We start from the raw sequence: 15253 nt of genomic DNA, 5'->3' as shown, positions 1-15253 counted from the left end.
TCTCACCTGTGACAACTATATTTTGTGTTGCGTTTCACACTTACATGAGATAATAATAACAAAGAATACGATCTGAATAGTGATTTTGGTTATCTGTCGAATTTACATCGGGAAAATTTCGTTCCTAATTTGTGGATTTACAATCGTAGGTAAGCATGGTGAATACTACTTGCTTCGAAATGGTGTTTGCCTGATTAGTCATGTATGTATGTCCATTATGAAATGGCAGTGTTCATATCACAGAAAATGATAACTGTTTTCCTTTTCCAAAAGCTGGGTTGGTATCACTTTCTCAATATATGGATAAATAAATTCTTATAACAAACAAGATAAAGCATCGTTTACCGAATGGGCAACACTTTTTGACAATATCACAGAATTCTTAAATCGTTCTCCGATCACGGTGTGTAGAAACTTTGCAGTTCAAGTCGGGACATTACAGTATCTAGCTTCACCCAATTTTTAGACTGGTTGTAAAGGTCTGAAAAATAAGATTAACCTTCTACAAAAGGATATACTGATTTTCAATAGTTTAAATATTTGGCCATTTCACGTGAAATAAGTAAATTGTTACTTGCCCATTCCTGTATGTCATGACAACGCTCAACCTTTTTTCTGCATGATTGCTTAAAATATGTATTTGAAAGCACAAAATACTTTTCGAAATAATGCAAATAATGTTAAGAACAGTAGATTAAATGTAGCAATGCATTGTAATCATAAGGATAGTAAATGGAGCAATATATTGTAACTGTATTCACATTACATGTATTAACACACTGTAACCATATCAACATTATATGCAGCAATACATTATAGTCATACTGTTATTAAATCTAGCAAGCCATTGTACCCGCATTAATATTAAATGCAAGACATTGCAGTCATTTTAATGTTACGTTCAACTAGACATTGTGACCGTATTAACATTACATGTAATAAGGCATCATAACCATCTTAAAATTAAATGTAACAAGATATTGTAATCATCTTAGCCTTCAATGTAGCAAGACATCGTTATCATATAAACATTGATTGTAGCAGAACACTGTATTCATTATTAATATTAAATGTAGCAAGGCATTAGTAGCATATTAACATTAGGTGCAGCAATACATTGCAGTTATATACGTATTAAATGTGACAAGACATTGTAGTCAGACTAATATTAAATATAGCAAGACACTGTAGTCATATCAATATTAAATGTAGCAAGACACTGAAAGTAAATTAATATTAAATGTAGCAAGACATTGTAATCATATTAATATTAAATGTAGCAAGAACCTGTAATCATATTAGCATTAAATGTAGGAAGACATATTAATAACATTAAATGTAGGAAGACATTGTAATCATATTAACGTTAAATAAACAAGACATTGTAATCATCTTAACATTATATGTAGCAATACATCGTTTTCTTATTAACGTTAAGTGTTGCAAGAAAATGTAATCATATTAATGACAAACGTAGCAAGACATTATATTCGTATTGATATTAAAAGTAGCGAGATATTGTAATCATATTAAAATTAAACGTAGCAAGACACTATAATCATTTTGATATTAAAAGTAGCAAGATATTGTAATCATATTAAAATCAAATGTAGCAAGATGTTGTAATTATATTGATAGTAAATGTAGCAAGACACTATAATCATATTGATATTAAAAGTAGCAAGATACTGTAATCATATTTAAATTAAATGTAGCAAGTCAATGTAATCATTTTGATATTAAATGTAGCAAGTCACTGTAATCATTTTGGTATTAAATGTAGCAAGATATTGTAATCATATTGATAATAAATGTAGCAAGACACTATAATCATTTTGATATTAAATGTAGCAAGACATTGGAATCATATTAACAGTAAATGTAGCAAGACATTGTTATACTAACGGGATGAAATATTGTTATACGTTGATCCATATTACTCGAGAATAGAGACAAATATGCACTTGATATTAACACATTATTTCGTTTGCTTTCTAGATTAGGACCTCAAGTATGCACTTATTCACCAGGTACATCTGCTGATCACATTGAAAAACATATTCGTGACTTTCCTTTATATTACCACTGTACATAATACATTGTTTAGAAACGTGCCCTCTTTCTATGTATAGTACTAAATCCGCTTTGTTTTCGTAACGGTATCCTATTAACATTCCTCATGCAAAAAAGTATACTTTATATACAACCATTAAACAAACGTCTGAAAACTAAATTACCTCAAACTGGAAAATTGATTTTGTTATATAATTATTTTTGTAGCGTCCTGTGATAAAATGGTGCTTTTGAAAACAGAGAAAATCCATTTGAGTCGTTTGTTTGATTATAACAATTAGCCATGACCTTGTTCACCTAGTCAATATACATGTAAGTTTCTGATTTCCCTTGTGATATTCAGATTTCTTTTTCATAATGGACAGTGTTGTGTGTATGGCGCAGGAAAGTTTACACATAGGATTGTGCTTAAGTGTAGGAAAAGCCATCTCTTGCACAAACGTCAGTTCACTTCAAAGGGTATTTATTTTCTGCCACTTCATATTCTGACAATTTATTGCTGGGTTTCGTTTTATTCAGTGGCACTATCAGTAGCATTAAAAAACAAACTGTTTATTTCTGTATGTGAAAATGACCTAAGTCTACATTCAAAATTTGTTTTAAACTCGGGTAATGAAAAGACATTCTCCAACCATTAGCTTTTGCCCGTCTCTAAACACCATGTATGCGGTTTGCACGTAATAGATGCTTCTCGATAAGGTCACTAGCAGACGATATTCTGCCTATTTTACCCGGACGAAGGTCAACCTAGCAGTTTCTCCTATATGCGATCGCTAAAATTTACCATTTTCAACAACATGCACTGAAGCAAAGGCAACGCAGAAATCACAAATATAGATACTAACAGAAAGGTTGATTTGCCTTCTGTTTATGTATGTAATTTTCATAAAAGAATCTTGAGATTCAATGAATTTATTTCAACTTTCAAACACCATGTAAAGTCAAAGGTAAATCTGCCTGCTAACCACAAATATGGCTGCTGCTGACGTCATTCGGGAACTATCTATGGCTAGACGGCATACGAATGCGTTTCATTCAAAGATTGAAAACGCGAAAATATTAAAAATAATATTGTCGACATTTCTAGATTCTAAACGTCAATATCGATTTTGAGTGTAAATACTTAACATTTACATTGTCAAAGAATGTTTTAGAATCGCCCCAGTAACTATACGGTATTATTTTGATCAGAGGTGCTTAGAGTGATTGTCTTACAGCTGTAATGAATTACGGACACGGTTATTTGTACTGCTTTCTGAATTGCCAAGTTTAAATGGGTTCTTGAAGCATCAGTTAAACCGATATCGATGATCATGGGTCCTTGCAGCATCAATTATACCGGTATCAATGATCATGGGTTCTGGCAGCATCAGTTATACCGGTATCAATGAGCATGGGTTCTGGCAGCATCAGTTATACCGGTATCAATGAGCATGGGTTCTGGCAGCATCAATTATACCGGTATCAATGAGCATGGGTTCTGGCAGCATCAATTATACCGGTATCAATGATCATGTGTTCTGGCAGCATCAATTATACCGGTATCAATGATCATGGGTTCTGGCAGCATCAGTTATACCGGTATCAATGATCATGGATTCTGGCAGCATCAATTATGCCGGTATCAATGATCATGGGTTCTGGCAGCATCAATTATACCGGTATCAATAATCATGGGTTCTGGCAGCATCAGTTATACCGGTATCAATGATCATGGGTTCTGGCAGCATCAGTTATACCGATATCAATGATCATGGGTCCTGGCAGCATCAATTATACCGATATCATTGAGCATGGGTCCTGACAGCATCAGTTATACTGATATCAATGATCATGGGTCCTGGCAGCACCAGTTATACCGATATCAATGATCATGGGTTCTGGCAACATAAGTTATACCGATATCAATGATGATGGGTCCTGGCAGCATCAGTTATACCGGTATCAATGATCATGGGTCCTGGCAGCATCAGGTATACCGATATCAATGATCATGGTTCCTGGCAGCATCAATTATACCGATATCAATGAGCATGGATCCTAGCAGCATCAGTTAAACCGGTACCAATAATGATCATGGTCAATACCATTGGAAAGAATGCTCTTCTTGATACTGATGGTAGGAAACTGTATAAAGTACACGTAGCTTCTTTCTTATTCCTTGTGGGTCATCAGGTTAACAATGAAAAAGAGCTAATATGTATTTTCTGCTTCTGGAACACAATGCAATGAATATATACGTCATTTGAGGCTTGAATCAAGCACCTTCCAAGTCTAGACAAATAAGCACTAGTACATTTTCTCTGTCATAGAATAGGACCTAACTCTGTGGGGCACACATGTTTCAAACACATCCAGTAACTTGTCTGGCTCATAATGTTTTCTCTATACATCAAGAACGTGTCTATACTGATAAATACAGGTTTGATCATGAGCATTTAAGAAATTTTTTTTGTAGTTTCATGGTGTTTGCATAGGTTTATTATGGGAGCTGAATTAGTGCCGTGTGTCCAATATCATCTTGCTACAGTTAACTACACATTTGTTATTATTACCACTGTATAAAACCTTCCCAATAATATTGGCACAACATGCAACTATGTTGGCAACTCTAAAGTATTCAGTAACAATAACATTGACCTTAACACATGACGGTTGAGAATGATCGAAAGATTTCAGATCATTGACATTTTCCCATGTACACAGTTGCATATAACTTTAATCAGTATGTCTCTGTATCCACATAGCTGGGGCCCCGGTTGACCGAGTGGTCTAAAACGCTCGACATTATCGATCACGGCCATCTATTCTCTGTCTGCTTGGGTTCGAATCTCGGACTTTACCAATTTGGGTATGTTAGAAAACTGTAAGTAGTTTCCATTGGGTAGGTGGTTCTTACAGGGATTTTCTCAGGTTCTTCCTCAACCAGTTATATTGGCCACCATACATAGCCGATATTGCGCTGAGAAATGGCGTTAAACTCCACAACCACAACAACAATAAATACATTGCTAAATAATTTACAAAATAAACAACCTGGGCTTATATTTGGTGATTACAATCTAAAAATTAATGAGCTGTTTACAGTCTTAGTATTAATGAGCTGTTTACGGTCTACACACGAATGAGCTGTTTACAGTATAAACATTAATGAACTGTTTACAGTCTAACCATTAATGAACTGTTTACGGTCTACACATTAGTGAGCTGTTTACAGTCTAAACATAAACGAGCTGTTTACAGTCTAAACATTAATGAGCTGTTTACGTCTGTCTAACAGTTAATGAGTTGTTTACAGTCTTAACATTAATGAGTTGTTTAATGTCTAAACATTAATGAGCTGTTTACGGTCTAAACTTATTGAGCTGTTTACGGGTTAAACATTAAGGTGTTTATAGTCTAAACATTATTGAGCTGTTTACGGTCTACGCATTAATGAGCTGTTTACAGTCTAAAAATTATCGAGCTATTTACGGTCTAAACATTAAGGAGGTGTTAACAGTCTGAACATTATTGAGCTGTTTACGGTTTAAAAAGTAATGAGCTGTTTAAGGTCTACAAATTAATGAGCCGTTTACAGTCTAAACATTAATGAGATGTATACGGTCTAAAAATAATGATCTGTTTACGGTCTACACATTAATGAGCTGTTTACGGTCTAACCATTAATGAGCTGTTAACGGCCTACACATTAATGAACTGCTTATGGGCTACACATTAATGGGCCGTTTACGGTCTACACATTAATGACCTGTTTACAGCCTAAACATTAATGACCTGTTTATGGTCTAAAAATAATGAGCTGATTACGGTCTATACATTAGTGATCTGTTTACGGTCTAAACGTTAATGAGCTGTTTACGGTGTACACATTAATGAGCTGTTTACGGTCTACACATTAATGAGCTGTTTACAGCCTAAACATCTATGACCTGTTTACGGTTTAAAAAGTAATGAGCTGTTTACTGTCTACACATTAATGAGCTGTTTATAGTCTAAATGTCAACAAATGGGGTTAAAATGTACCAAGAATTGTTTACGGTCAAAACATGAACCAACTGGATTCAGTATGGTGAAGAATTATTTGCTGTTTCAACATGAATGATTAATGTTCGAATTTGTGACAAGTTGCTTACGGTTTAATATTAACGAGCTGGTTTTAGTTTTCTAAAGTGTTGTTTGAGGCCTAAGCATAAATAATTGGGGCTCAAATATTGTAAAAGTTGTTTCCCGCCTAGACACAAACTACTGGGTCTTAATTTTGAGAAGAGTTGCTTACAATCGATGCATAATCGATTTCAAGTCAACATATGCTTCAGACTTCTAAAGAGTTATTTATAGTCTAAATTTGAACTATCGGAGTTAGTAAAGAGTTCTTAAGGTCTAATCAAAAATTTGTGTAGATCTACTTATGGTCCCAGCATAAACGATTGGGGTCCAACATTTGTGAAGAATTGCTGCGTTCTAAGTATGAGCGACTTATATTAAAATTTCTAAAGTGTTGCGGAATTAGGAATATTCTTAAAGCTACCAATGTTTCTACTATTGAAAGTGACAAGGACGAAGATGGCTTAATACCGGCCATTATACCCCTAGCTAACGAGGTTCAAAATAACGTAGCTGACATTAACCAGCTTCGTATCAGCATTTACATGTCATTAAAATACATCATTTTGACAGTTTCATCGGATAGTAAAATGTTTAATGTAGGTATCTATCGACATGAACATATGCAAAGACATTTTGAAAAGTAAACGAAGACTTCGGATAAAACGTTGATCTGTTAAAACCTTAGAAATTCCAGTCCTCTATGAAACTTAATATATATATATATATATATATATATATATATATATATATATATATATATATATATATATATATATATATATTATTGTCTACACAAGTCACTCCTTGTACTTGTAAGTTGTAATATTCGCATAGGCTGTATGTGCTGCGGCTTACAGCGTAGTTCCTAAAACGTTTACGCTTAATTTAGTTTGATGATCAACATGACATCCGGCTTGTATATTTTGGAGGAATTGAATTTCCGATGAAATGATTATGTTCCTTGTTACCAATACATCTTGGAGATTTTGAATTTCCGATAAAATAATGTTCTTTCTTGCTACCAATACATTTTCGTTTAGTTAATGCTTCCCTTACCAATTATTACCCAGATCCAAAAAGAACGGCGGATATCAGGGATCGCCGAACACGTGGTAGAACTATTATTTAGTTATAGTTTTTTTCCTGCTGATAAAATAGATTTCCGTTCACGTTAACTTCACATCTCTTATTACATTTACACAACACATTGTCAAACAAGAAAGTATACTTAAAAAAAAAGTTTTATATCATAACACGTTTCTGTGAAGACATCAAGAATGTATTGTTGAGACATTAATTGCAGTCTCTCACAGCATACGGGTTACTGCGGGGGGAGTGGAAATTTAATACTTACTAAAGGGATTTGATTATAGAATATTATTTACTCTTGTAAAAGCGAACGTCCTTATCAAGAGGGCGACAACGACTATGTGTTAATAAGACTGTTTAATGTGTCTTGAAAAAATGGCATATTGATTATATTTATTGTCTGCAAAGATTTGCAATATTTGCCAAATGTGATGTGCATATGACAGACTAGAAATAAAAACATGGATAGTAATGACAAAATTTAAGTAAAGTACTTAAAATGTAGACAATCAGAGGTAGAATATTGGTTATTGAAATGATAATTATGTATGAATATCCACTTAAAATATTTATACATGTTTACTCAATTTTCTAAGCTCTTAAATACAGCTGCTTCCCTATATTAATAGCTAAACGTAGATGTTTGAAGTCCATGAAGTGATTATATTTTTGTTTTCTTCTTGTGGACAGAATCTGAACTGTCATTGCATTTGCCTTTGTTAAACTGCTTTTTGGCAAACCTTGTGAAAATATAGTTTAAAAGCATTGAGTAATTCAAAAAGATATTGAGCGTAAGGGAATAGGCGACGGACGACGGAAATACATGTACATCACAATGGTACAGTCGGTACATCACTCAGCCATTTCTGTCAAAACAAGTAATAACATAGTATGTACGTCTAGAAATGTACGTAAATATGAAGGGTTTGGTGATTGTCCTCTAGAAACCAAGTATATTGCAAGAGAACAGGCCGATAATGTTTTAATTGTGACTTTGTCTCTTTTCGTCCCTATATTGTGTAGAATGACAAACTTTATATCAAATATTGTTCCAATTGTCGCGATTTACAGCAACGGTTTCTTACTCGACTTGACGAAGAAGACGATAATGTTCCGATTATTGGACCCGCGCGGATGACGTCTCTGAGTTGCGCGACACAGACTGTTGAACGAAACGAAATATTATGTTAACTGTAAACTCAAGAACTCGAACAATCCAAACTCTGACAGAAGCTTTTGGGCCCTCACCATCCTGTTATCTTAGTCTTGCTGATATGATATTTACTGTTTGTCTTTTCAGATAAAAGTAAAAGAATGATAGTATGTTCAGCCCTGAGGATGGCCCTGTCTCTGTGGAGTAAAGAAAGTTATACAGCCATGTATTTCTATTTGTTAATGGGACTAGCTTTCACACAAACAGCAGGTAGGCAGAACACTAATTCTTTTGCTAGCATTATTGGTATATAGAATTAGAACCGACTTAATATAATTTGCGCAAACTAGTACTAGGGAAACTACATATATTGTGAACAGAAAACTGCACTCACCACAGAGCTCTGTTTTGGTACCATCGTGATTCTGGGAATGGGGGAATGACAAAAGCATTAGAAATTTTAAACTGCTGATCGCACTGATATTTTATTCCTAAAAGATTTCAATATTTCATACAGCCAAGGAGTTGGGACTCTTTTACTTTTATTTTGTTAGAACAATTCATTAATTTCAATTTACGTTTCGTAGGTGTTGAGTATCATTGATCAAGGTACTCACAAGCTTTTTCCAAGTCAGAAAAATTAAAACAATAACCAGCTTTCAAATCGGATCTCTACATTTAAGAATTAATCAAAGAGTTATATATTTAATGCAGTTTAATGGCAAGGCTATTCTAAATTTAGCTAACACTACTACTACTACTACTACTACTGATGCTTGTTTGATGGAACTCTTTGCCACTTTAGGTGTGCCCAGCCTATGTAATGTTTTCATATTGTTTATTGTCTAGCTGGGTAATAGGCAATTTTAGCTGTGCCTAGCAGAGCAACATTTTTGACTCCGATGTGATAAATATGATCAGTACGTATTGAGCTAGTATTGATTTCTTCCGGAATAACATCAGATGTGATATGATGTTTATTGTAAATTGTTCTATTGCTTAACATGTCATTTAAACTGATCAAATGTTTACACTCTCCATAACATCCACCTTAAACCCACTCCTACGTGACAAAACTAAATAACTAATTGCTATAAACCATAGGTAAGTGCCCAATCGCACTTTTTCAAAAACTAGTATCCACTCCAACACGAAAAAACAATTTATATGTATACCAGACCAACCGCATAATACCTTTTTCATTGTTGAAAACACTCACCCTTATCTCAGCAACAAAAATAAAGTACAAACACCATGAACCGAATGTCACTTCCAAGTCTTTGTTTTAAAAACCAACAACCATAGAAAGTGATAAATTTTCCTTTGTATGTATATATCATAGCTCGAATGGTCACACTCCAGTTTCAAAATGAAAACAAAGCAGAATACGTAGTAGATATACTGATACGGATGGTACAACCCTTTCTATATAAATAAATAAGCCCTAACATTTTCTGTCTTGTGCGTGCAAAGCCAGCCACACATACCACTAGTCGCTCTTTGATTCTGATACTCCTATTGTTTTAATCGATGAACCAGAGTAAATAAAATATATTTGCCACCATCTCTGAGGCAATAACTATCTGTTATAATTAGCGTATCAAACATATAACAATAAATACAAATTCCTTGTGACTGTTGTGTGTGTGTATATATATATATATATATATATATATATATATATATATATATATATATATATATATATATATATAGGTTCGATGTATGAATATAATTTTATAAACCAAAAACAAACACGAGTTAATGTTGGAGAAAGATAAGCAAATCCAATATTATCCATTTATTCAGACGAAAAATGTATCTATTATAGAATGGAACTCTTAAAACGAGAATGTAGAAATATTTCACTTAAAATGAAACCAGAAAATGGGTTGACATTGCATCATGGTAATTGATGGATATGAGAATACTGAACACAGAATCAATTGTTATGCTATGAATGAACGCCAGTGTCCCTTCAAATAACTATAAAGAATGGATGTGCAACTTTCTCGAAGGCTCAAGTCGTATGAGCGATTTTTAGAGCCAAGCCAAAATAATGCCAATAAGTGGATAAAACCAGGCTCGGACGTAGGTTAGACACATCTCGTCTAAGCTATGACTTAACTTTGCGTATCTGATTACTAATACATATGCAACAAATAGCTGGATTGATTAGAATCTCAGGACTAGTGACTACAAACAATGTTACAGTTTTGGTTTTACACGAATGAATATAAAGGTATCAGGGTTTTTAATGATCTTTATATGGCGTTTCAATATAAGAATTGTGTTGTAGAAATCAGCAGTGTGCTTTTAGAACTGACAAAGATGAAAAGAGGGTATGCAATGGTAATTTTAGAAACAAATCTGTAAATAAAGTGATTATGTAATGGTAATAAAATTTAGTAATAATAGAGATTATGCAATAGTAATAAAAGTATTACTTGAAGTGAGTATGCAAATAGTAACGAAAATTAGCGATTTCAAAGATTATGAAATAGTAATAAAAATGTCAGTAATTAAAGAAATTATTCAAGAATATTAAACAAACAGCATTTAAAAAGAATCTAAAATTTTGAATATATAAAAGTTGATTTTTAACCAAACTATTAAAAACTAAGAGATGAATTTGATTAAGTCCAGCTGTCATAAAATATGCAAAATTATGTTAGATACAGTTGAATTAAGCTGTTATGAGGATAAGAGATATATAGTATATAAGAACAACACACTTTCATATGGTTACTTTGCTACCTATCCAATAAAACGTATATTCCAATCTAATAAGCAGCTTAATTCTTTTACTGTCTTTTTTATTTTGTCTTTTATTATATTCCCCAAACACATGTTCTAAATTATATAGACTTTTGTTTTACTTTTTAGCAAAAGACTAGTTTAAACCTAATATCTTCGCTATGATTGCTTATGAAATGATGGGCCTTTTGTTTTGCACCATCGACCATACATATATTTAATAATGCCTACAATAGTTTCTCGTGTCTCAAAAAGAAAGTATCACTTCCCTTTTATACATTAAGTCATTCTGACGATGTGTGTAATATATTACCATAATCAATTATAATTGTATTGTCGTCTGTATAACCTCAGTTTCATTTTAGGTCATATTGTAACAAATGTTAGATAATGACAACAATGTAAAAATAGGTCCCTAATCCGTATCAACCTAATGCAAGTTGTCTTTCCTTAATTTGGAAAACCGCATATAATCATATTATGAGGTACACTCATTTAAACACCGCCTGTTCTTTAAATGCAAGATATAATGTGCATGTGAGTATCAAACTTCGAGTTGATTTATCTTGCCTTTGTAAGTGACATATATGTGACATAAACGTTGTTATTGCATTTGTAATATACTTAATTATTTCATAAGGACACAGCTTGGTAGATGTCGACTCATCATATTTTAAGGTGAATAAATGTGTTGTTGACTTCTGAAGATTTTTTTTTCTTGCTACTTTAACACATAAGAAAACCTTTTTCACTAAATCTTTAATACATTCCAAATATCATGCATGAAACTCAATCATCATCCTTTTGTAAGAACTGTAACTTGATTAATAACTTTAATACTATCTTGACTGTCTACCTGAGTATCACATACAAAAAGAAAATATATTTTGTGAACATTTAACTTTTCTTTTCTCTAATCATCTGCACATTTGTTCCCTATGGAATATTAGTTAATTTACAACCGGTTCCATGTAATCTATTATCATATGCGCTTCCTGGATAAAGCCATAAACAATGTTGTTCCGGTTACAAATTATTAACACTTATGTGGCTAATTGAAAGGAAAAACAAAGAGGAGATACTAAACATTTTTATCATTTATGGAGGTAAATAATATGCGAATAATGATTTGGTACCTTAATAAGTCGTCAAGTACACAAATATGCAAACGTACTCTTCCATCTGACCAAAGATATCAATATCACTGTTGTCGAGAAAGACATAAGTCTCCATACAATATTTGCTGATATCTGACCAAAGATATCAATATCACTGTTGTCGAGAAGGACATAAGTCTCCATACAATATTTGCTGATATCTGACCAAAGATATCAATATCACTGTTGTCGAGAAGGACATAAATCTCCATACAATATTTGCTGATATCTGACCAAAGATATCAATATCACTGTTGTCGAGAAGGACATAAATCTCCATACAATATTTACTGATATAACTAAATGTATTTCCGCGACAAACTGCGTGTGAAAATTAAACAAAACAAAGAGATACCGGTTGTCTACTGGATTTTTGGATGATGTAAGATGTATGCAAATAGAGTCAACATGTAACTGAAAGTACTTATTTTACGTTTTTTGTTCATATGCAATATTGATTATGTCTGTGACATCAGTTACCTTGGTTGCAACTGTGGCAAAATATTATTGGCATTTACAACTTTATAGATCCAGTTTTAAAGTCATCAACAAAGGTTGTAAACCATTTAGATCCAGTTTTAAAGTCATCAACAAAGGTTGTAAACCATTATTTTCTTCTCATTCATTAGTTTATTTTGTACTTCTTGAAGTGAGATTAACAAGTATTCTAATTGTTTAGAGACGTTTAAATTTTTTCTGCGTCAGTCGTTAAGGCGGATGTTTCAGCATTTATGCTTTTTAAAATAGCATTGTTTGTTTAGTATTCTCTCTCTCTCTCTCGCTAGTACTCATTCATGGACTTAATTATTTTGTCTTGTACTAACCTTTTTGTTAAAGCTACGTTAAAAATCCAAATCACACACACACACACACACACACACACACACACACACACACACACACACGTACACGCACTCTTTTGCTATATGATAATCAGGTATAAGCTGAGATAATAATTTTTGTTTAGGAATAATGAACATGGTGACGTCGTCCAACATCCATGATTTTGGTGATTGTTTGCAAATTGTAAATGTCTTCTTTTGAAGAATTGGATTGTTAACTGTAAGAGTTGAATTTAAGTTATGCAAGTGTTAATTATGGAGACTGCCTCTCTTACCCTTAAGTTATGTATCAATTCAATCATTTTTGGAAATGTATTTGTCTGTTCTCTTGTACAACTGGCTACCACCTGTTATTTTTATCCACTTAAAAGTGTACAATGGCTAAAGCAGGTAGAGTGCAATTTGACATTTCTGTTCACGATCTGGATTATTGTGGGGACTTGATGACAAAGAAGAATATGAGGATGAAACTATGGATGTAAGAATTGGCAAATTTTATGCTGATAAATTATCCATAGGCTTTGAACTCTTCAACAATAACCAATAAAATATTGTCTAAGAATACAAAGAGAAAGAACACCTTGATAAACATAGACAATAACTAAATCTCATTAACGCATCCGAGGCTGAACACTGTAAAACTATGAATTAGAGAAATAATATACATTTCTTAATTGGTTAATCAAGGTAAATGTTTTCCACCTAACTATATAACTACATAAAAACATAAATTGATTTTCTCAAGCCTTTTGGTTGGAAATTAAAGATACATTTGGAAGACCTCAAACAAAATTAACGTTCCAGAAAACATAACGATTCAAGCAATTATAACTAATGAACCAAAAGATACAGAAGTTTGATAATGTAAGTGAATGAGCATTCTGATCTTAACAAATGATAGTTTATTGTAAGAATAAAATTGATAAACTAATACAGAATTTTTAAAAAGGGGTATTCTCAGGAAGGAAATGTTAATATAGTATTTAATCTACAAGAAGGAAATGTTAACATAGTATTTAATCCACTTGAGGAAAGAGAAGCAAGAGAAAATGTAATGCCGTTCATTTAGTAAATAAAAGAAATAATGTAAATGAAATCAGACATTGAAATGTACCGCATGAAAATAGTTAAATTATATATATATATATATATATATATATATATATATATATATATATATATATATATATATATATATATATATATATATATATATCAGCAATATAAACGATATTATGCCGTTCTGATTAAACTGAACAATAGGGTAGGTAGGTCGGTACAAACTTGTTTTTTGTTGTCCAGACAGATTGAAATGAAGGATAAGGTAGCAAAATCCGGGGCTATTGCATCGTGAATTTAATGTCAATCACAGTTTGATTCCTTTGTAAAACATATTTGCCAACTTTTATTTTTCGTTTTCCAAATTTTGTTACACCCAAGATGTAGTATCGGCATGAAAAATTAGGTTTGGTCGGATAACCAGAAACACATATACTGTTTTATTCTTGGCCCAATGAACGTAAAAGATAGCTACACGCTAAGCATGTGCCAAATTGACAAAATACCTTTAGAGAAAATCTTACCACCATTGATTCAAAGATCAAAGAAATATTACCAATAATAGAAAAACCATTTAAAGAAAAGGTGTAACAATTGCTATGCTTTTAACACCTACTGGTTTGGATAGTGTCAACTCTTGGTATAATCATAGCAAATTGCATAAAATGTTTGACACGTTGAGGCGGATGAACAAGCTATTGGTGGGGATGACAAAAGTAGTACAAACACACTGACAAAGTTAGTGTAAGAATACAAAATATTTTCAACTATTATTCGTAATAGCTAAAAGAGTAGTATCATTGCCTAGTGTTATTGGCCTAGTAATGAGCTAATAGTTTACATCAGCTGAAAAAGTTTCAATGAAGATATAATAATATTTTGATATTTATGGTATTAGTTAGATTTTTCTTTGTAATTGTACTTAAAAATTTGAATTTGATAAACAAAATGATCAGAACGAAAAATGACAACATGAAATGTACCACAAAAAGTTAATAAACCCCCAAAACAGA

General features: G+C 32.6%; 1 protein-coding gene across 1 annotated transcript in view; it reads left to right on the top strand.

Annotated features, from left to right (window-relative positions):
- Positions 1-15253, top strand: part of LOC149799884 (uncharacterized) — a 31262-nt gene that overhangs the window by 38 nt on the left and 15971 nt on the right. Inside the window, exons 1-2 of the mRNA XM_089957140.1 lie at positions 1-149; positions 8573-8695. The exon at positions 1-149 is cut by the window's left edge and continues 38 nt beyond it. Coding sequence (XP_089813266.1) covers positions 8587-8695 — 109 coding nt within the window. The 5' untranslated portion in view covers positions 1-149; positions 8573-8586. The remainder of the gene's footprint in view (positions 150-8572; positions 8696-15253) is intronic.

This window comes from Sinohyriopsis cumingii, chromosome 5 (assembly GCF_028554795.1).
Source record: "Sinohyriopsis cumingii isolate HCF-2022 chromosome 5, ASM2855479v2, whole genome shotgun sequence".
Taxonomy (NCBI): domain Eukaryota; kingdom Metazoa; phylum Mollusca; class Bivalvia; order Unionida; family Unionidae; genus Sinohyriopsis; species Sinohyriopsis cumingii.
This window is presented reverse-complemented; position numbering and strand designations above follow the sequence as displayed.